The 21,865-nt window shown below is 37.1% G+C and overlaps 3 protein-coding genes across 4 annotated transcripts; 2 read left to right on the top strand and 1 right to left on the bottom strand.

Annotated features, from left to right (window-relative positions):
• The first annotated feature begins 726 nt into the window (after nt 1–726).
• On the top strand, nt 727–2,137 carry LOC110751628 (uncharacterized). Its single transcript, XM_088251063.1, has one exon. It carries the CDS (start codon nt 765–767, stop codon nt 2,001–2,003), a length of 1,239 nt encoding a protein of 412 aa, XP_088107189.1. The 5' UTR covers nt 727–764; the 3' UTR covers nt 2,004–2,137.
• A 3,231-nt stretch (nt 2,138–5,368) lies between these two features.
• On the top strand, nt 5,369–7,520 carry LOC110751634 (RNI-like superfamily protein). 2 transcript variants are annotated; one of them, XM_088250441.1, is made up of 2 exons: nt 5,369–6,090; nt 6,274–7,520. In XM_088250441.1, exons 1-2 carry the CDS (start codon nt 5,523–5,525, stop codon nt 7,251–7,253), a joined length of 1,548 nt encoding a protein of 515 aa, XP_088106567.1. In that variant the 5' UTR covers nt 5,369–5,522; the 3' UTR covers nt 7,254–7,520. The 2 variants fall into 2 exon arrangements, with proteins under 2 accessions (XP_088106567.1, XP_021807826.1); XM_021952134.2 differs by having other exon boundaries at nt 5,369–7,520.
• A 544-nt stretch (nt 7,521–8,064) lies between these two features.
• LOC110751635 (S15/NS1, RNA-binding protein) lies at nt 8,065–13,542 on the bottom strand. Its single transcript, XM_021952135.2, has 5 exons — nt 12,452–13,542; nt 11,265–11,347; nt 10,891–11,002; nt 9,312–9,364; nt 8,065–8,537 (listed from the first exon to the last, which is right to left on the bottom strand). Exons 1-5 carry the CDS (start codon nt 13,389–13,391, stop codon nt 8,358–8,360), a joined length of 1,368 nt encoding a protein of 455 aa, XP_021807827.1. The 5' UTR covers nt 13,392–13,542; the 3' UTR covers nt 8,065–8,357.
• Nucleotides 13,543–21,865: the final 8,323 nt, after the last annotated feature.

Here is a 21,865-nt window from a genome sequence, read left to right as displayed (position 1 = left end):
TGTCACCAAACAAAAAAGATAACATTTAAAGACAATAATGGGCCCTGGCCTTTTTCAATGCGCAACTCCTTCCTTAAGAGTCTGTTTTCTTAAATGGACTAGATCGGCAACAAAAGAAGCTTGTAAATCAGAGAAATTCTCCCAAGCCCAAGCTTTAGTCTATTTGCCAATATGGTAAAGACATTTTGGTTCTCTCTCCTGTAAAATCTGTATGTTCTTTGGCAAGCGCAGTGAAGTGAAACTGGAAAAATTAAGGAAAGCATGTATGTATTGAATAACATGCACATAGGGAAGCAGGACTCAACTATATTTTCCATCTCATTTATTGGTTTTGTTAGTTATTGTTGTCAACCTTGGCACTTCAAACTAGGCAACCCGCCCATTCTGCCCACATTTTGAGTTCCAACCTTCCTCAATCTCAGCTGAGAGAGAGAGAGAGAGAGAGAGAGAGAGAGAGAGGGAGAGAGTTCATCCATATTGTTGAAACTAGCATCCATATCTGTGAGCCTGAGGCCTTATCTGATGCATAGTAATTGCAGCACATTAATGCACCTTGTGCTGTGGATTTAAGCATCTTACAGATTTGGCAGTTGACTTTGCACACTTCACCTCATAAGGAACCAATTAAAGACATGATTGACAAAAAAATTATGTGGCTAATATCAAAATTAAATCCAAAATTAGTGAGGAAAGGAAAGACTTCTTTTTGTTCACTCCTTATATTAGAACAATCCTCGAGTGTAGAGAGAAACATGAACTAGAAAATGAAAGCAAACACAGCACTCATTGTGACTACTTTAGCTCTGCTACTGATCACTCAAACAATCACAGAAGCTCAGCACAATCCCACGCACAAAGAAGTAGAAGAAGAAAAGAGATCAAGAAGCACTAGAAGCAGCACAAGAAGCAGAAGCAGAAGCAGAAGTAGAAGTAGAAGAGGCAGCAGCAATGGAGGAAGAACAAGATCAAACTGTGATCCATTGTTTCAATACCTGTTTGGAACCTGTGGCCAATGGCCTTTCCCTATAAACCCTTCCCCAAGCAACCCTTTTGACCCAACACCTCGACCCTCTCCTCGACCGCCACGTATCCTGCCTTCTCCTCCCACACTCCCCTTCCCTCCTTCACTTCCATCTCCACCCCCAGTAGTACTATCTCCACCCCCATTAGTGCTCTCCCCACCCCCATTAGTACTATCTCCACCACCACTAGCACCCCCACCTTTAGCTGCTGCTCCACCGCCATCATCACCGCCTCCTTTGCCCTTGCCACCGCCGCCTTTGCCACCGCCGCCTTTGCCCTCGCCACCACCGCCTTTGCCCTCGCCGCCACCACCTTCCCCACCTCCTCCACCACCATTAGTTCCATCACCACCTCCACCATCTCCTAGTCCACCACCACCACCAGAATTCCTCCCCCCACCCATCCCAATTGTATATCCACCACCAGAAATGATACAACCACCCACCCTTCCATGGCTAACACCTCCCCCATTAGTACCTACACCAGAGCAACCAGCCTTTGATCTTCCTCCACCTACAGCAGACTTACCACCACCTGCTGAAGACTCTCCTCCATTTTCATTTGCACCACCAACTATATCAACCCCAACTGCACCAGAGCCTGGTGTGATTACTCAGCCACCATCTTTGCCCATTCCTCAGTCACCAGAAATCTTTCTTCCACCTCCAATTCCTGAAGTGCCCCAAAATCCACAGGGGCCATTTCCATTTGTACCACCAATTATATCAACCCCAACTGCACCAGACCCTGGTGTGATTGATCAGCCACCATCTTTGCCCATTCCTCAGTCACCAGAAATCTTTCTGCCACCTCCAATTCCTGAAGTGCCCCAAAATCCACAGGAGCCATTTCCATTTGGGTCCACGCCACCAGCACCAGATATGGATTTCAATGAGCCATTGTCACCCCCAGAAATCCCTTTTCTGCCTCCTGTTGATCAGCTTCCACCGGCGTTTGATTCACCTCCCTCTTATAGTTAAGAACTAATTAATTAAATTGTTTTCTTTGGTTCTTATGCTTCTTCAGTCTAGATGAAAATAATTGCTACGTACCAAAATGTGAATTGTGTTTTGTTTTGTAATGTATCAATGTTTTGGAGAATTTGGATGCCACAGATTCTATTCTCTCACATTTTCAGCATATAACTGATTTACTGACGAAACGATGTCGTCGTTAGAGCAAAACAGAGTAAAAATGCTTGCATTCTATTGAGTGTATACATACAAGGCCAACTGAAACACTCGATCATGAAAACTATAACAAATCCTAACTAATATCTAATAGTTAAATTAACTGATAATTAATGAGTTCATTTTCACTCACCTCCTTTTAACCCTGATATTGTAGCTCACCCCTTTCTTAAATTCTGCCACAAATACTTAACCCATACTTAGAGTATCCATAATGGGCTCTTTAAACCACCTACTTAGATAAATTTTAGTGGGGATTTGAAAAAATATAATTTCAACCATGCTCCCTATCCACCTCCTAAAATAGGGAGACTTCTAGGAACTCCTAAATCTAAGGAGAGAGAAAAGACTTATAATGGCTCCCTATAATTTAATGCTGCTTTATTTTGAGTCTAGTTTTCCTGTTACCCTTTTCCATGTGCCTCCCTGTTACTCTCCTAATTTATTGACACATGTCCTTATACTTAACTTCTAACATAACAGTGTTAACTCTTTTAATAAAAATAAAACAAAAACAAAGATAATTATTAAAAAGAGAAAAAAACAACAGCCACCACTATAACCACACCCACCCACCGGCAGACCACCCAACCTGGACAACCAACCCACCCATCCATCCAGGCCAGCCAGCCCACCTCGCCAGGGACAACCCCTCTCCCAGCCGCTACCTGAAGCAGCCCCTCTTCTCTTCTATGTCCTCAGGGGGGGGGGGGGGGGGGAATATCATGGCAACATCAAATGCTAGATCTAGTAGATCCAGATATGGATATCATCTCTCATAATTTCATAGGCTTAGCTGCAGCAGAGGTTTGAAGGTGAAGGGATGTTGAGGCCACAACACACTATGGTTGATTGTACAAAACATCCTACAATTTTGAAGCCCTTTAATGTTATTCTTGTTCGAGGCTTTAACAGATGAGATTGACTATGTTGTTAGGGTTTTGAGTTTGGGGAAGAAAATGGTAAAGTATGAAAAGAAAGAGAGAGAAAAGAGATATTGAGATAATAAGGTGTTTTTGGCAGCAAGGAGGAGAGAGTTTGTTAATGTATGAATTTTGAGTATTTCTTTTGGCTTCCCTTGAAAATTTTGTAATAGGATTTTTATTGTTTTTATCAAGCTCAAGTTTAGATTAAGAATAGCTTCTCTAGGTGTTCTTAACTAACAACTATCCTATGGAGGTTCAAGCAAATTAACAAAGGTAAATTGTGCATTGCATCACATTACATTAAATTGATTTCATAAAATGATGACTAGTCATCCTTGCTCTATAGGATTTCCAGCTGGATAACCAACTTTTTTGTCCTATTCTCCATTCCCTCTCTGCTGCCATGTGTCGATTCTGACCTAAGGAATTTGGTGTAAAAACCTTTGTATTCCTCTTTTGGCAGCTGTGACTTTGGGAGTCAAGTTTTGGAAAGTTTCTTTGAAAACTTTCGCTTCTTCCTCTAGAGTAACCTTCATATTTTTCATCCTTGAGTTTTCCAAATTGTTTCTTTTTGAAAACTGCATTTGAAAAATGAATATCTGCATCTAGCTAATTAAAACACTCTCTCATTTATATCTAGGTCAGATTCAAGACTGATTTCTTCAAGAGTATGGTTTCTTGAAGAAATTGGTCATTCTCCTTTGAATCCAAATTTTGGTTTCAGTGTGTTCCTTTGTAAGAATCTTTTTCTACTTAGTGGATTGCCTGGTCGGTTGATAACCCCCAGTTTTTCCCAATGGTGGATTTCTGGGTGAACAAATTTCTGGTTTGCATATCTGAATTTTCTGGGTTTGTGTTCTTGACGGTTGACTAGTCATCGTATGAATTCTGGTTTTGTGTTCTTGGTGGTTGACTAGTCATCGCATGAATTCTGGGTTTGTGTTCTTGATGGTTGACTAGTCATCGTATGAATTCTGGGTTTGTGTTCTTGGTGGTTGACTAGTCATCGTATGAATTCTGGGTTTGTGTCTTTGTAGTTGACTAGTCATCATTATCTGATGTTTGGTGTTTACTTGATTATGATGATTTCACACTTTCATCATAGTTGTTGCTAGCATAGGGGATGCCTAAATTGACGGGTCCTTCTGAGTGCCTAGGTTGTCACTAGTAATTTTCTAGGGTTGCAGGTACATTGTGGCATGCTCTATGTGTATTCTTGATTGTGGTTGTTCATGACTAGCAGTTGACTAGTCATAAGTGTATTTGGTCAAGGTTTAAAGTGTGTGAAGATTGTTGCGTTTTGTTTAAGTGTCGTAAAATTTACCCCTCGTCACCTAAGTACCAATTTTAGGGTTGCCACCGACGAGATGGGGTGGCTGACCAGGTTGGATGGGTGGGGGGGTTTGGCTGAGGTTGTGTGGGTCGATGGGGCTGTAATGGCTGTTGTTTTTTGTTTTTTATTTAATAATTAGCTTTGTTTTTGTTTTATTTTTATTAAAAGAGTTAACACTATTATGTTAGAAGTTAAGTATATGGACATGTGTCAATAAATTAGAAGGATAACAGGGAGGCATAGGGAAAAGGGTAATAGGAAAACTGAACTCCTTTATTTTAGGAAGGTGATTTTCTCACTCCCTTTTTCTTCACTTACACTCTCTTTTACTTTTTAATACTTTTTAATCATTTTTGTTCGTTTTTGTTCTTTCTCTTTTCCATTGTACCCTTACCTTACAAATTCCCTTTAATAAGAAGACATGTACAATCACTTACTAATATTATGAAAGAATAAAAATATGAGACTATTATGCATACCTTACTCTCTGCTAATGATAGTTTTGTTAGTTCCATTCTTTGGTTCTTCTACCTATAAACATGTTAGCCCAAAATTTTTAGGACTTCTTTAGATCTAGGTCCAAAACGGTTAGCTGTCATTGGGTTTAGTTCTCACGTTTTTTATTTTAGATGTAGGTCTTTTAACATTTATTACTCTTTTTGTTGTTTCGATTTTACCCTTTGAGTTAAATAAGGAAAACACATTGAAAATCTAAATTTAATGTATTATTTCCTTGTAATTGAATTACAGAATTTAAATTTTGAATTCTTTCCTAAACTAGTTTAAGTAGTTTTTAAAATAGTTTTTGTATGTTTTTAGTTAAATTTTAACCAAAAAAAATAAAAATAAAGAGCATGATCTAACTCGCGGCGGAATTTCAAGAGAACTCATAAAATGAGGTTGGCCATCAGTCTTCCAAACTTGAGACCCCAAGTAGAGACCCCATTGGGGATAGCCCAACAGCCTTCCAAACTTGGACGTCCTTGCCAGATCAAAGCAAAGCCCGCAACAAAACTACCGCATCAGTTCTTGCAAACCTTGAAGACGTAGATGGCTGAAAAAGCTGTAGATTTGCCAGAGGAATGCTGGGAACTGATAATCAAACTGCTAGACCACCCCTCTCACTTCAATTCACTCTCTTTGGTCTGCAAGCAATTCCTGTCAATCACCAATAGACTTTTGTTTAGTCTCAATCTCTCTGATCCAACAGTTCAAGCCCTTCTGCCTCGTCTTCTTCAAAGGTTCCGTCGGATCAAACAGATAGAATTCACTGGATTTCAAGGTGACATGAACTCAATTCTTCATCAAATTGCGCTATCTGGGTTGAATCTAGAATCGCTGAACGTTTCCAAGCAACCAACTTTACCAGTGGTTGGTTTAAGAGCGTTGGGATCCAAAATGATGGATTTGAAGAGTTTGAACTGCTCCAAGATGGGGTTCTTTGGGGATTCTGACCTGACTGTGATTGCAGAGTCATTTCCATGCCTTGAAGAGCTTGACATCAGCTATCATGCGGATGAAAACAGTTATTCCACAATTGGGTCGAAGCCCATATCCGATTTGGGCATCTTTTCATTGTCATTGAAGCTCAAGAGCCTGAGGACGATCAACCTTTCTGGTAATAGCTTCATTACTGATAAGTCCCTTGTGTTTTTGTCTACCAACTGTTTGTTGTTAAGCCAAGTTGTGCTTCACTTTTGTAACTTTATATCACTGAATGGTATATCCAAGCTCATCCATGGCTGTTCTCACTTGAATTCTATTTCGGTTCATGGAATTGGGAATCCTTCTGTTAATGCAGCATTCAAAGTACCATTCCTAAGCCCGAAAGCTTTATCGGCTATTGCTCTTTCGGATTCCGATATTTCGGATGAATTTCTGTATGCAGTTGCTGAAGCACGTTTTCCTCTGAAGAAGCTCACTCTTTCTAGATGCGCAAACTATAGTTTTTCTGGAATTTCGGTTTTGTTGAATGAGTACCAATCTCTTGAGTACTTAAATCTTGAAGCAGCATATTTTCTTAGGGACAAGGACATAGCTGAGCTATCCAGGTTCCTCCATAGTATCAATCATATAAACCTTAGTCATTGCTATGGGTTGACTTGTATCACCTTCTACACCCTCATAAAAAACTGTCTGGTTTTGGATAAGTTGGAAATGGTAGCAACAAGTATTGGGGAGGAAAACATTGAGACTGACTTTAAGGCAAGCCATGGAATCAAATCTTTAAACTTGGCAAATAATTCATTGGGCAATAACTTTATAACAAGTTTTGCATCTATTTGCCCCAAATTGGAAGTGCTCAATTTGAGCAAATGTAAGGGAATTACAGAAGAAGGCATAGTAGAAGTATTGAAGAGATGCTCTGAGATTAGACAATTGGAGGCAAACCACATTCGAGGGATGACGAATTCTTTTTTACACCTTGAGTTTGAACTTCCCAAGTTGAAGGTGTTGTCTCTAATGTTTTCTGGAATCGATGATGATGCGTTGGCTATGATTGGTAAAAGATGTTGCGGGCTACTGAAATTGGACTTGGCAGGCTGCTTGAGTTTGACATCAAAGGGGGTGAAGGAAGTGGTGGAAAACTGCAAAGAATTGAAGGAGATAAATTTGAAGTGGTGTAATAAGTTCAGTGCTGATATTGTTCCTTGGATGGTGTTTTCAAGACCATCACTGAAGAAAATAGTTCCTCCTAGTCGTTTTGTTCTTACTGAAAGACAAAGGAACCTTTTCTTGCGTCATGGGTGTGTGGTGTATGAGGGGGGTGCCTTTGAATGAACTTTACAGGTGATGAAGTATTCTCTTGCACAAAGTCTTTTTTGAATAAAAATATGTGAAGATTGCATTTGGATGTTTGTCTTTCTTATATTGTTAAACTCAATTTATTATGTAGCAACTCTGTTCACAGCCAATAGCAATTGTAGAGGATGCTTTCTGATGCTGGTGTTAATTGTATCTTGAATCTTACATAACGACACATTGTCATTAAGACCTATATTCATTGCTTATAGTTGGAATGGGTATTGGAATTGTTCCAATTTCTGACGTTCTTGGCGTTTATTAACACGTAAGGAATCCAGGGTTAGAAATTGTGTTCAGTTGCAAGAAATGGCTGCAATGAAATTGCGTTCAATTGCAAGAAATGGCTCAACTGCAAGTAGATTTAGACAAACTAGTTAAGGTTTCCATAAAGATAAATACAAAAAAGGCACGGTAGGGCAAGTGAACTCAGAGTATCTGTGTTAATGCTAGCTCAACCATTGATTTCTCAATCTAATCCAATCCGGTCAATTATGCCTAGAATGGAACTTATATTCGGTGTGCTCTGTGAGTGGCAGCAAAGGGAGGTCTGGAACTCATCTTTTCTTGGCAATGAACTCCATCAAAGGGAGTTTTGTGGAACCCCTATCTCAACTGAAACATAAAATTACAACAATGCTGTAGAAAATGAGAAAAGAAACAAGAGAACAAAGAAAAAAACTACAATTCCGAATTCTTCCCAAAAAGTTGGATTAAACCATTGAGAAGACCAGAAACATGAATTCGATTTGGGTTTTAATAACAAACAAAAGGAAATGAACTGTAAAGATGAATTTACAACTGATAAGTCTTTACTAACGCAACCCATTGGAACCAAATACAGCAATGCTTGTGTTAGTCGGATGTTGTATAACTAGAATAGTTTACCAAACGTGTCTTAGTAGAAGAACAGATAAGCAACATACTTATTCAAAACAAGTGAAAAAGAAAAACGAAATGAAACGAAATGAAACTAGTATGGGCCCTCAATTTCACTTTTCTTCCCTACAAAATTGAAAAAAGTTATAGCTGACCAGATACAAATCAAAATGCTGAAGAAACAGACAAACAATGTCGACTGGTCTAAGTTTTGTTATCTGCCTTGTACCGGAGACCAAGTTTAGAGAGAAACTCTGGCTTGTCCCGGAGACCAAGTTTAGAGAGAACAAAGCAGTAAGAATCCCAGTCAGTTTTTCGAAGATACTTCAATAACCTCTTCCTTCTCTGCAACATCGCTTGAAGACCCTTACGGGAATGCTTATCCTACAAAAAATAAATAAACAAACTGTTACGTAGAGTAATAGAAACTTGTGACTAAATTAAAATGTTAAATAGACCCATGTAATGCACATATGCTTAACAAGTCAACATCAGCACATTGCTTTTTTTTCTTTTCGGTAACAAGGAAAACTCCATGGCCTTAAGCAAATTTGGGTGCAATCACTCACAAACCACATGTATCAAGTAAGCCTGAGTATTTATGCGTCAGTGTGGTTCAAAGTTTACCACTTGACGTAAATAAAAAGTGTAACAGGAGAAGAATAACAGCAAAAGAGTGATCAGTGGGTGGCATATGTGTATGCATGTCCTTGCAGAGATATATGGGATCTCACTCTTTGAGGTGTATTCTCAATCAACAATGCAGTAATGTTCACAAGGACAATCTGGCTTTTGGTAAACATAATCACCAGAAAATTATGAAGTGCAAATACAAATACACCAGCACCTCAATACTTGCACACAACTAGTGCCAATGTTTGTTTTCAAGGTGAACCTTCACGAGTAACAGCTAGGGTAAGCTAACATTGTGTTAATCCAATGAACATGCCCCTCCGTTAATTTTATCTCTAATTACTTGGGACTATTAAGACTTCACAAAGCTATCTCAAAACCCACAAGTGGAGCTGTACCATGTCAATTGTGCACAAAAAACAGGGAAGAGTTAAACTACTACCTGGAATAGTAGCATGACCAACAATATTTGAAGTATGAAAACAAAAGCATGAAACAGGAGGAGATTATTGGTTCCATTGTCACCTTTTTGTGTAAAACTGAAGCTAGATGTTTGATCTTGGTTGTGAGCTGCGCCACTGCAGAACAATCAGGAAAACAAATGGTTAATAAACCTTCAAAGCAAGAATCAGAAGGAGACATGCTATGCCCATGCTAATTTCAGCACATTGAACCCTTTATTTTTCCCCAGAAAGGGGAGTGGGGCAGGAATTTTTTTTCTCTTTTAACTCGGTTTTTGGATTCTTTGTTGTAACTCAGTTTCCTGCATAAAATCAAATTCCCTGTTCCACCTTGTTTTTTTTTTTTTTTCCCCATTTTTTAATAAGCAAGACAATTTTATTCACACAAAAAATCAAGAAGAACAAGATCAAATATCAAGTTCAAACTTCAACTTCAATGGAGACCTTAACAACGTCAATTCCTAGAGAACTACAGTATAAGGTTGCTCCAAAACACCAGAAGAGCATCAAAATAGATTATAGAGGCCCTTCTGTAAGTGAAAAAGACAATTTGGGTCTGCAGCTTGGAATGCTTAAGGACCCCCAATTGGAACCATATTCTCAAAACATCTACTGTTTCTTTCCCTTCATATACACAAAGGAGCCTTCCACCAACAATCACTAAACTCTACTAACTCTATATCCCCTTGGCCACAGGAAATCATTCAATGAGCCGGATATAACCAACTGAACCTCCTAATAATAGAGGAAAGTAGACCACAACTCTTAAGCCACCTGTAGTATAGCAGAAGTTGGTCAACTGATTCCTTGGCATTTTTTAACATATAAAATATTTTTTAACTAAGATGATCCTCCTCTTCCTGAAATCATCAAAGGTGAGGATTCTACCCTACAACAAAGACCAAACAAAGAAAGAAAGTCACCTTAAGCAGTACTCTAGTTCACCAAATGGTACTCACGAGAACCTTTAACATTGCTGTAGAAACTACAAACTTCAAACACCCTTATTGAACCCACAGACCATCTAAGCACATCTCCAGAAATTTTCAATCTTCACTACTTAAAAGTTTGGAAAACGCAATCTTTTTCATTTTTTTCTATTCCTCGGTTTCTCTATGGTTAGCTATATTGATCAATAACACCATTAAAAGTTTCCTAGATATGTTTCTTTATAGTTCTTGATCTGTAATTATCATAATAACTAACTGAAAACAAAGTAAAAAGGGGATATCACCCACTAAAAGGACTTGGCCGACAAAACTCTGCACTATAAACCAATGTCAATTTATATTATAGATTTGAACATCCTTTTGCAGAGTATAACCTTTCTCACCCTTCTCTTCTCTTCCAACAGCATTGAAAGGTATAACAATGAAGAATATAATATAGAAAAGAAACTTTGAAAAAATAACAAATAACAATTAAACAGCCCTCGTAAATGTTACTTATGAAAGTAGATTAAAAGACTGTTTGCAAGGCAACTGAAAGAACCAGACAAAAAGTGGAATTAAATTTCTGCCCAATTAAATGATCAGTAAAATGTGCGTGCCAAAGGTAAAGAACACTTGTATAATGGAAAATAAAATCATAAAAATGCATACAAATAAAAAAAAGTGTAATGAAACCAAAATCATAACCCATACCTTGAACTCGTGCAGAACCACAATCTGACTCTGACATTTTAAATTCTTCTCTAACTTTGGCAAGCTCAATTTTCAGTTTTTCTGCAGAAGACATGTTATCTGGATGGAAATACTGCATCAAATATTTCATTAAACATATTACGCACCAAACTACTGATCAACATTAACAAAATTAGTATTACTTCATGCGAGAGTTACAACAACTCAAGCATCTATAAGTGCAAAGCAAAATTTATCTGAGAAGAACGCATGCTCTCGACAGAGAGGAGGATAACATAGAAAATGGTGGGGTATGGGTAATTTAGCGTCTTAAATCATGAATCTTGTGAAAATTCCCAAATGATGCATAAAGTTAACAGAAAATATATACTTGCCTTTTCAACCAAGTATTCCTTGGGAGGTTGCAGCATAAAGCTAGGCGTTCGGCCAAACTGGCCCAAGATATCAAGCCTCTGGACTGCAACAATAAAATCAATTAATAAATTGAAAAAACCAATCGAGCTCAATCAGCATAAAGTTTTGCTTATAATATACTTGTAAATTAAAAGTACAAACCAACAAACTCAAATTTGATAATTCCCTTTCATACTCTACCTTGTGATGAACCCAGGAGTTTTCTTTGGTAGAAACCAGAATATAATCCCACAAGATAGAACTCGAACTAATTTATGTTAGATGCCTAGGCCATATTTTCAAAGTTTAATCTAAACTGGGAAAAGGAGCGTATATATTCCACTTAGGGAAGATAACTATATCTGTAGCATATCTAACTTTCTACACAAATCAAAATGTTTAGTTGGTAAATTTAAGACAAACATTAAACTTATAACTTCTGTAAGCTTTTATAATAAAATATATATATATATATACATAGCCTGAATTGTCGTAAAATTCAAGTTTGGAAGTTAATATTTCTCTAGCAGTATAGAGATATGGCTCCTATACAGGAAGTAGCACAAGAGTTATTCAGTAAATGAATTTTGCACCTTCTCATAATCTCTATTGGGTAAAAACAATGTTAAAACTTGAGTTTTAACACTGCTTCCTTTTCCGTCTCCACAATTTTTCAGCAAGCAAATATTGAAATCTTCAATCAGCAAATATTCAAAATTGTGCAACAAGAAGAACAAAAATATAATCGCTACTTCTAGGCCTTCTCATAATTGTCGATAAATTAGAAAGGGTTTTAACAACAAATGGAAGGGCTTCTTATAGAAGTTCAAAATGAAAACCTCACTAAAAACCCTCAATGTCAAAGTGCAAAGTCATGAACTCTCCTCTTTCCCTTAATTTCACAAAGAGCAAACACAAATGTAAACATTCTTCTGACCAACAAACATAACTATTTGCTCAACAGACTCACTTTGCATCTTCTCCATCTTACCTTATCAACTGTTCTATGAAGGAACTTGTTTACTTTTGGTCTCATTTTTCTTCCTATTTCATCGACTACATTTTCTCAGTAAACAACCGAACTGTTTAACTCTACAAATATATATCATTCATAACATAAGAAATTTAATATAAACTCAACAAAAACAGCACAAAACTGCTAACTTACTCGAAGTTTTCTTCCCCTTCTCCTCATCCGAAATCTTCAATTTCACCAAGCTATCCCTCAAATCCCTAAACGAAACGCCGCTCATAGCCGCCTGAGTCTCCTTCTCTTCCATCTCCCTCAACTTCATCAACCTCTCATTTAACTCCTTCAATGAAAACCAGCTGTCCCCCTCGGCCTCCGGCCTCAACCTCCTCAACTTCTCCCCCAGCTCTGCATGGTCATACAACTTCACAAAATCTGTCTTCATTGCATTCGAGCCCTCTTCTTCATTTCTCCCCTTTATCTTCTCCTTCCCAAAAATCGACATCGGCAAAGTGTCAGTCCCGCCGATCACATTCGGCTTGAGCTTCAAACTATTGGTAAATGCCGATAAGGACATAGGGTCCACACTCTTCCTATCACTTTGCACATTGGTATTCGACTTTATCTTCTTCAAGCTGTCTCGGATCGCATCGAAAGAGAGCTTGCCACCCTTATTGGCATTGGGGTCCTCAGACTTGCCAAGCACATTTCTCTTATAAAGATCTTGAAAAGAGATTTGCTGTGCAGAACCTTGAGCTGTTGAAGATTGCTGTGAAGGTGCAGCGTTTGAGTCTGTGGGTTCCGGCACAGCGGATCGCAGCCGAAACTCCGAGAGGTTTTTACGGATTTCTTCCAAGGAAGCCACTCCGGAGGTCCTGGACAGAGGATGGTTCGAAAATGAGGGATTTTGAGAAATGGGTCTTCTCTGTTGTTGTGGTTGTTGTGGTTGTTGTTGTTGTTGTTTGAGGCTGGCTTTGACATCGCTGAAATAGGAGGTGAGCGAGGAAGAGTGAGATTGGGGATTTGGGTCTGTTGGGTCTTTTGGGTCGGATGGGTCTGAGGAGGAGGTGGTGGAGAAGAGGTGAGTGAGAGGTGGTTTTGTTAGAGTTCGGTGTCTGGCTCTCAGTTGGAGAGTCATGGTTGTCGAAATTGATGGCCTTAGGTTTTGGAATTTTGGGGAAGACGACCGTGGAGAAGAAATGTGGGGGTTTAGAAGATACTTGGGTTTTAGGAACCGGGTTCTTTTGGGGTTGGACCGGGTTTGGCTTCATGGAAGTGGTCTTTAGGTTGATTCGAGTACAAATAGATCAGTATAGATCAATCGAAACTGCAAATTTTGTTAATGATGATTGAAACATGTATTAACATTTTCTTAAACACGTTAAGGACAATACTCTATCAACATTTTCTTAAACTTGGCTAAAGTGTTTAACATCCAAACTTTAGCTACTTTTCAAAATTACCCTTTACTATGGATTACAATTCTCTTGGCTTATATGCAAGTTGGCCAAATGAGTGTAGCAAAGATACATAATTCGATGCAATTGAAAAAGTCTAGAGAAAATGGTAAAACATTCAAAATATTAGAAAAAGCCCTTAGTTAATACAAACATCAAAAATTGAAATTATTAATTAAATGAGGATAATATGGTAAATTCACACTTTTTCATTTTTTAAAAAAAATTAAAATTAAAAGAAAAATCAGATAATGTATCCTACTTTTATGGAACACAACTACCAATTATCTTTTTTAATTCTAAAATAAATTAAAATTTTTTTTTAAAAAGTCTCTCGCAAGAACGAAAGCGCGTGCGAAAAAATTAGTATTAATAGCACATGATCGATGACCATCACGATTCTGAGATTTTAGGAGCTTTATACAAAACTAAAACTCATCAACATATATATATTTTTTTAATATTAAAAAGAATTGTTAAACAACTAATTCAACAAAGAGCTTAAAATCAAAATACCATGATTCATCAAATTATTAATTATAATTGACCAATAAAAGACAATAGCATATAAAAGATATCCTCTAACCAATGAAGTTTTCTTATTTGTGAGCAAAAAAATAATAATAATAAACCTATGACAAGAGCTCCTTATATGTTATCTATATATATAAAGGCAAAGTCAGAGAATAATAAAACATTCAAAATACCAAAATATGTCCTTAGTTAAAGAATATATTCATATATATATATATAAAGGCAGAGGCAGAAAAATGATAAAACATTCAAAATACCAAAATATTCCCTTAGTTAAAGAAAAGATTCAGAAATGAGCATATTCATTAAATGAAGGTAATATAGTAAATTAAAACTATTTATATATTTTTTTTTAATTTAAAAAGAGAATATGGCTCCTATTTTCTCTTTCTTGGTGTTAAATTCAATTACTAATATAAAAATAAATAAATAAAATAAAAACCTAATTGGTGGGACCCACTTAATGGAAATGGTGGGTATTTTTTGAGACTGCATTTTTGCTAATCATTTTAACCTAAGATGTACCCTCATAACCATGGTTCCACAAATACAAAGCAAATAGCTAACTATGATTATGCCTATGGGCACATGTCAAGTATTGAAAATAGTTGTGAGGGTACACCTTGGGTTGAAGTGATGAGCAAAAATATTTCCATTTTTCAGAGATGGATATTGGAACTTTTGATTTTTTTTTTAATTTTTTTTTTTTAAAGGAGATGGATATTAGAACAAATATATGACATATATAAAATAATATATATATATATATATATATAGTGACGAACCTATTAAGGCGTGCACCTCCTCTTGCCGGAAAAACCAGTCACCATGCTTCAAATTGCACCTTTGCTCAAGCTACCTGGTGGTGGAGTCTGGTGGTGCACTCTAGGTGTTCAACCATTTGCCTAAGCGAAAGAAGGTTTGTTGCGATGCTAGCCTGCGTGCAGGTTGCGCAACGCGACTTAAATTTTTTTAGAAGGCCTAGCCAAAATGACGTTGTTTTGGGCTAGGGAAAAAAAAGGAAGAAGAAGAAGAAGGAAACGGACATACAACAAGTCATGGGCTTTCAACAAGGTTTGCTGCATTTTGTGGGCTTTGTTTTCTTTCTTTTTTATTATTTTTTTGGTCTGAGGTTTTTGTTAGTACGAAAATTTGTATTGGCATTTCATAGACTTTAGCGTAGGTTGAAAATTAGTTGTGAAGAATTGTCACTGGACATTTTGGCTCAACTCTTTCAACCACATACTTCCGAGGCATGACTTGACCATATGAGAAACTTGACAATAGGTAAATCATGACATAATCATGCATTCATTATAGGACTCCTAGTTGGCATTATTGTCACACAGTATTTTCATGTTAATCATATTTTTAATAGGATTAGACTTTATCTCTTGATATTATTTTCTACTTGATTGGTCTAATTAATTTGTTTAGGTAGATATTGTTTTAGAAGGGAATTAGAATTCATATTGATAATTGAATAATTGGTTGGCTGCTGTTTTGGCGTCTGAAGGAAGGGACCTTTGTGCATTAGGCTTAGGTGTTTTAGTTTGAATATGTTTTAGAGTTGTAGTTGCACAGCACTTGTGGACACATGGGTTTCTCTCTAGGGGGAGAACCTGTTTTGAATAAAACCACGATTGGCTCCTTTCATTTAGTGGCTTTTGACGTTTTAATCTTTAGAGCATATTGGATATGTTTGTGCAAAAGCTGTTGTGTTTATTTTCTTCAGTAAATCATCAAGTGCTCTTTTGTTGCTTGGTGATTTATTGAATCCTTTCATCATTCATAATTGCATACATATGCATGTCGGTGACTCATATGGTTGAGGGCACCAAAATCGTTGTGGCGTTTATCCTCCGGTGAGCTTGAAGCAATCGCGACCAGTATTGCGTTCAACGTAAGGAGTGTTGAAGATCATCCCGTGACAAAAGTTGAATTACACATAAGTCGGTAAACTTTATCTAGATTGAGTTTAGAATAAGTGTCTGAGTATCTCTTGTAATTTCAATTCTATAGTGGATTTGTTCTGGACTAAGGAGTCCCGTGGATTTTCCCCAGAGGTGGGGTTTTACCACGTAAAATAAATATCTGCGTGTTCTTTTACTCTGTCGCATCACCATGGTCACCACACGGAGTCGTCATGCTTCCTCCTCCGTTGCCACTGATCACAGTCCCTCCCGCTCCGTGCGCCGCCGAACTGCTGCTTCTCCTTCTTCAGGAGACACGCCAACTAAATCCCCATCACCGCCTTCTTCCTCTCGGCGCTCGCGCTCCAGTACTACTTCTCGTGTGTCTTCTCATCCATCGGTCTCTCACTTCGTTTCTCAGGCATGCTCTACCAGATATACAGACGTGGTCTGTCATTGTCTCATCTTAATCGAAGAGGACTTCGACCTCTCAAGCTTTGGCCCCTCATTTGTCGATTTTCTCATGAGACATCGCCTCTTGCCTTTGGTTCGTGGGTTGCCCCTGCCAAATTTCCAGATTGTTCATGAGTTTTATGCAAATTTCCCCGATGTCTCCACTACCTCTGTTGCTCTGTCTGGACTGGTTGTGCGTGTGATATTGCTGTCACTTGCTGGGCACATTCAGCCCACTGATCCTCCTCGTTCTCCTCGGGCTCGCAGCATCTAAGGTTCATCTGTTCTGCTTTTGGATTTGTTCTTTTTTGAAGTTCTCTCTGTGTTCCTTTGGATTTCCTAAACAAAAAGGGGGAGAATATTTTATGTTACATATGAGACTTAGGGGGAGTAACTGTTGAAAGTAGAAACATGACCTTTAGGGGGAGATAACTTTTATTTGTCTATGGGATCAGAACTTGTAGTACTCTGCTTAATCTCCTGACATATGAAATATTGCTGTTTAACTGTGTCAAGTTTTGGTTATTCTTATTTCAATTCTATTATGCTTCATTGGTAGTCTGTTTGTTGGTGTGCAGACGTTACAAGAACTGAATATCTGTTTGACAAAGTAAACTAGGTTGTGTAGGTTTTCTTGTAAACATGGTTGATATGTAATCTAGTGTTTTGTCCAGGAAATGCCAAAGGGGGAGATTGTTAGTACGAAAATTTGTATTGGCATTTCCTAAACTTTAGCATAGGATGAAAATTAGTTGTGAAGAATTGTCACTGGACGTTTTAGCTCAACTCTTTCAACCACATACTTCCGAGGCATAACTTGACCATATGAGAAACTTGACAACAGGTAAATCATGACATAATCATGCATTCATTATAGGACTCCTAGTTGGCATTATTGTCACACAGTATTTTCATGTTAATCCTATTTTTAATAGGATTAGACTTTATCTCTTGATATTATTTTCTACTTGATTGGTCTAATTAATTTGTTTATGTAGATATTGTTTTAGAAGGGAATTAGAACTCATATTGATAATTGAATAATTGGTTGGCTGCTGTTTTGGCGTCTGAAGGAAGGGACCTTTGTGCATCAGGCTTAGGTGTTTTAGTTTGAATATGTTTTAGAGTTGTAGTTGCACAGCACTTGTGGATACATGGGTTTCTCTTTAGGGAGAGAAACCTGTTTTGAATAAAAGCACGATTGGCTCCTTTCATTTAGTGGCTTTTGACGTTTTAATCTTTAGAGCATATTGGATATGTTTGTGCAAAAGCTACTGTGTTTATTTTCTTCAGTAAATCATCAAGTGCTGTTTTGTTGCTTGGTGATTTATTGAATCCTTTCATCATTCATAATTGCATACATATGCATGTCGGTGACTCATATGGTTGAGGGCACCAAAATCATTGTGGCGTTTATCCTCCGGTGAGCTTGAAGCAATCGTGACCAGTATTGCGTTCAACGTAAGGAGTGTTGAAGATCATCCCGTGACAAAAGTTGAATTACACATAAGTCGGTAAACTTTATCTAGATTGAGTCTAGAATAAGTGTGTGAGTACCTCTTGTAATTTCAATTCTATAGTGGATTTGTTCTGGACTAAGGAGTCCCGTGGATTTTCCCCAGAGGTGAGGTTTTACCATGTAAAATAAATATATGCGTGTTCTTTTACTTTCAGCTCTGCACATCTTAGGATTGATAACCCATATCAATCCTGCTTCGAAAGTCTATTGTTATTTATTGCTAATAAACTCGAATTAGCCTATTCACCCCCCTCTAGGCATTTTTAGTCATCCTACAGGTATTCTCAGTTTTCTTTCTTATTTAAATAAGGATTACAAAAGAATTTTTAGAAGAGTGGTGCTAGAGGCACCAACTTTGGACACCAACTCTCTAATAGAGGTGGAGCCCGCCAATACAACGGGTCCCACGCTTTATTAGAGAGTTGGTGCCTCTAGCATTTTCCTTTTTGAAAAAAGGAAATCAACTCTTTTATATAGAGATTGACATCTGGTGCCGCCCTACAGTATTGTACAATCTAAATGCTGCGTTTTTTTTCTTCTTGAGCATAGCCAATCCAAAAAAATTTAAGCCTTTTTTTTTCTTCTTACCAAAAGCCAATTTGTTTCTTCTTTTTTTTTCTTTTTTTCTTTTGTGTATCTGTTTCTTTTTTTTCTTTTTCTAATTTGGCTCTTTTGATTAATATTCAGTAGCAAACTTGAGGAGGAAGAGGCTATGTGACACACAACTCGAGGTATGATCAATTATGCTTTATTTATTTAATTGATAATTTGATATTGATTTTCATTAGATTATTTGATATTGATTTTCGTTAGATTAATTGATGGCTTGATATTAATTTCCATATTAATTGATATACTATATAAACTGTAGTCAAATTAATCATAGACCTAAAATCCTTATTTGTTATATAGTTATGGAACTGTAATTTAAGAGAAAATGTCTAAATCCTCCTTAGAATAATTCGGGTAGTTCAATTTTTTATATATGGATATTTGGTTGTTAATTTTTTTTTAATTATTATATAAAGCTCTTAACCTTTCAAAATTGCACTTTTACTATAAAAAAATTCATGATCCGCCAGTGTATTCATATATACAGGGAGCTTTAGTTGAGGGATCCCTCAAATAAGCTTATTTGAAGAACACCCTTGAAGGGCCCACTTCGTATTGTATTTCACTAATCCAAACCGTCTATTTTGTAGATACTCATTCAAAGATTATCTCTACAAAAAAATCACTTGAATCTGATATTGTTTGACCACTCAATTGTGTTATTGAAATTTTAGTACTTTCTTGAAGTACCGTGTTCATAGATTTTATAGGACACAATTGGATGTCGAAATAGTTTCCGATTTGTCTAAGTTTTTCCAAGAATGATCTATATATGTATACTTAAAAAAATAGATAGTTTGGATCGTTAGAAAAAAAACTCATATAGTACCCTAAAGGGTGTCCCTCAAATTTAAGGCCCTCTTGAAATTGGGGCCCTGTGCCCTTAGTTTGCACTCCTTCATAGTTGCCCCTCATCACCAACTGATTGGATACCAAATAGTTACGCTCGAACTACCAAGTTTTTGAGGACTTGCAATGTGCAATGAAAACGTATTCTACCATGATCTGTTGTTAGGTTTCATTAAATTGAATCATATCCACTTGAATGAGAAAAATGCATGATTGCAATCAATTATTACCTACCACAAGGATCTTTTCATAACATGCCAAGTATACGCACCAAATGGTTTTCCCTTTCTTTTGCACTTTCTTGTTTTCTTCTTCTCTTTTTGTCATTTGGAAAGCAAATTAATTTTTGCAGTCGTGGCATTGTGAGATCGCACCTTGTATTCAAATTTCCATCAGCATTGGAAAAATTTATGTACGCTATCTGGAAGTAAGAATTTTTTTGACATGTGTAAAACCAACGGTCAATGTAAACCTAGAGGGGTGATTGTGAGAGCATATATTTTCAACAACCAATAAAAAGGTGACATTTGGAAGAGGAAATATTACTTAAGTCAACTAATTGTTCTAATTAATCCTATTTAATTAGGTAATTATCTTTGATTTAAGATAGGGATATCTCCCGAATCAAGGATGAGGATTTCCACCAAATCTTCTTGATAAATTTTATGGGTAAGAATAATCCCAATTAAATATGTAATTATTCTACAAACCCTAGCCAAGCAAGGAAACTATATAAAGGCAAGTTACTCTCTCTCTCTCTCTCTCTCTCTCTCTCTCTCTCACACACACACACACACGCCCATGCGTCACCACACACAGCCATGTGCCAACACCCCCGGGTGTGGTCCGTTGACCTAAATTTATTTTGCAGGGAGCGAAGAAGAAGAAGTTCAAAGGGTGGGGGAATCTTTTGCGAATATTTTTCCACGGGATTATTTGCACAAACAATGATGATGAAAGTGTGAGTGAGATTGAGATGTAGAAGAACACCAAAGTGGATTTAAAGATATATTTCTATTGATCTGGTAGTGATGAGTAATATAATAAAAGGAGTTTACAATGCTTGTAGAAGTAGAGAAATTTGAAGTGAAAGAAGAGGAAGCAGTCCCCTCTTCCTTCGCATGGGTCCTCTATTTTGTCTAATTTTTGTCATGTTAATTTAAAGTAATTTCGTGTATAGATAATAATGTGATAAAAAACCAAAAAGCTGACATATGAATGTAATAAAGCACTATATTTATTGGGTGTAACTTATAGCAAATAATAATGTTTCCAAGCTTTGCCTTATCCGACATTATTGATGATTACTCGATGATATATCTATGAAGATGGCACACCAAAAGATGCGTGTAAGATGATGAGTATGGAGTGTTGGATAACTGCCGACGTTAAGTTGATAATAACTTAAATTATTTTATTGTCCATTTTGAAGTCATATTGTGATAAAAAAGAAACCAGGAAATGAAAGTGATAAGCAAAATTTAGAGCGTAAATATAGAACCTACCGTTATTGTGGGAAAGATATTTTTAGAGTCCCGATATTCTTTTGGAGCTCTAAAAAGAGCTCTATCCGTCATATTTATTAGACAATATGTGAAGGAAGATGCCATACTCGAAATATTCAAGTAATTAAAGATGGCAAGGTTGACGCTGCCTTGCCGCATTGCCAAACTCCAAATATTCTACAAGTAATCAAAGAGATGGCAAGTCTAGCGCCGTACTGCACTTCCTAAAACTAAATTATAAAATAAAACCAGCCAAGTAAACTAGGGTTCTAGCTTCTTTTTTCCATTTCCTACTATAATAACTATATAGAAAAAAATTAAATAAATAAATAATGGGAAAATGAAACAAAAAGGAAAATTAAAAAAGAAAAAGAAATGGCCACCATATCCTAAGCGAAACGTGCCGCATCATTAACTGACAAACATCACCATCTTCCACATCTGCCCCAATTCTCCATCTTCACTCACTCACTCACTCACTCACTCACCTTGAGAGCGCGTCCAGCTCACATCTCTCAACCAATCTACACCTATAAACCTGTCTATAAATAAATTAGTGTCATCCATCAAAAACCCATAACCGAAAAACAAAACAAAACAAAACAAAAAAAGAAAAAGGGCAAAAGCCACGCGAGCTTGGTCCAACACTGCCACGTGTTTCCTGTGTGGTGGCCCACAGAAAATGAGAAGAAAAAGATCGGAAATAGAAAAAGAAAAAAGAAAAGGGAAAAATCCACGCAAAAGAGGAGGAAGGAAGTGGAAGAGTTGTT

The sequence above is a fragment of the Prunus avium genome, chromosome 3 (genome assembly GCF_965620075.1).
Source record: "Prunus avium chromosome 3, drPruAviu1.hap1.1, whole genome shotgun sequence".
Taxonomy (NCBI): domain Eukaryota; kingdom Viridiplantae; phylum Streptophyta; class Magnoliopsida; order Rosales; family Rosaceae; genus Prunus; species Prunus avium.
This window is presented reverse-complemented; position numbering and strand designations above follow the sequence as displayed.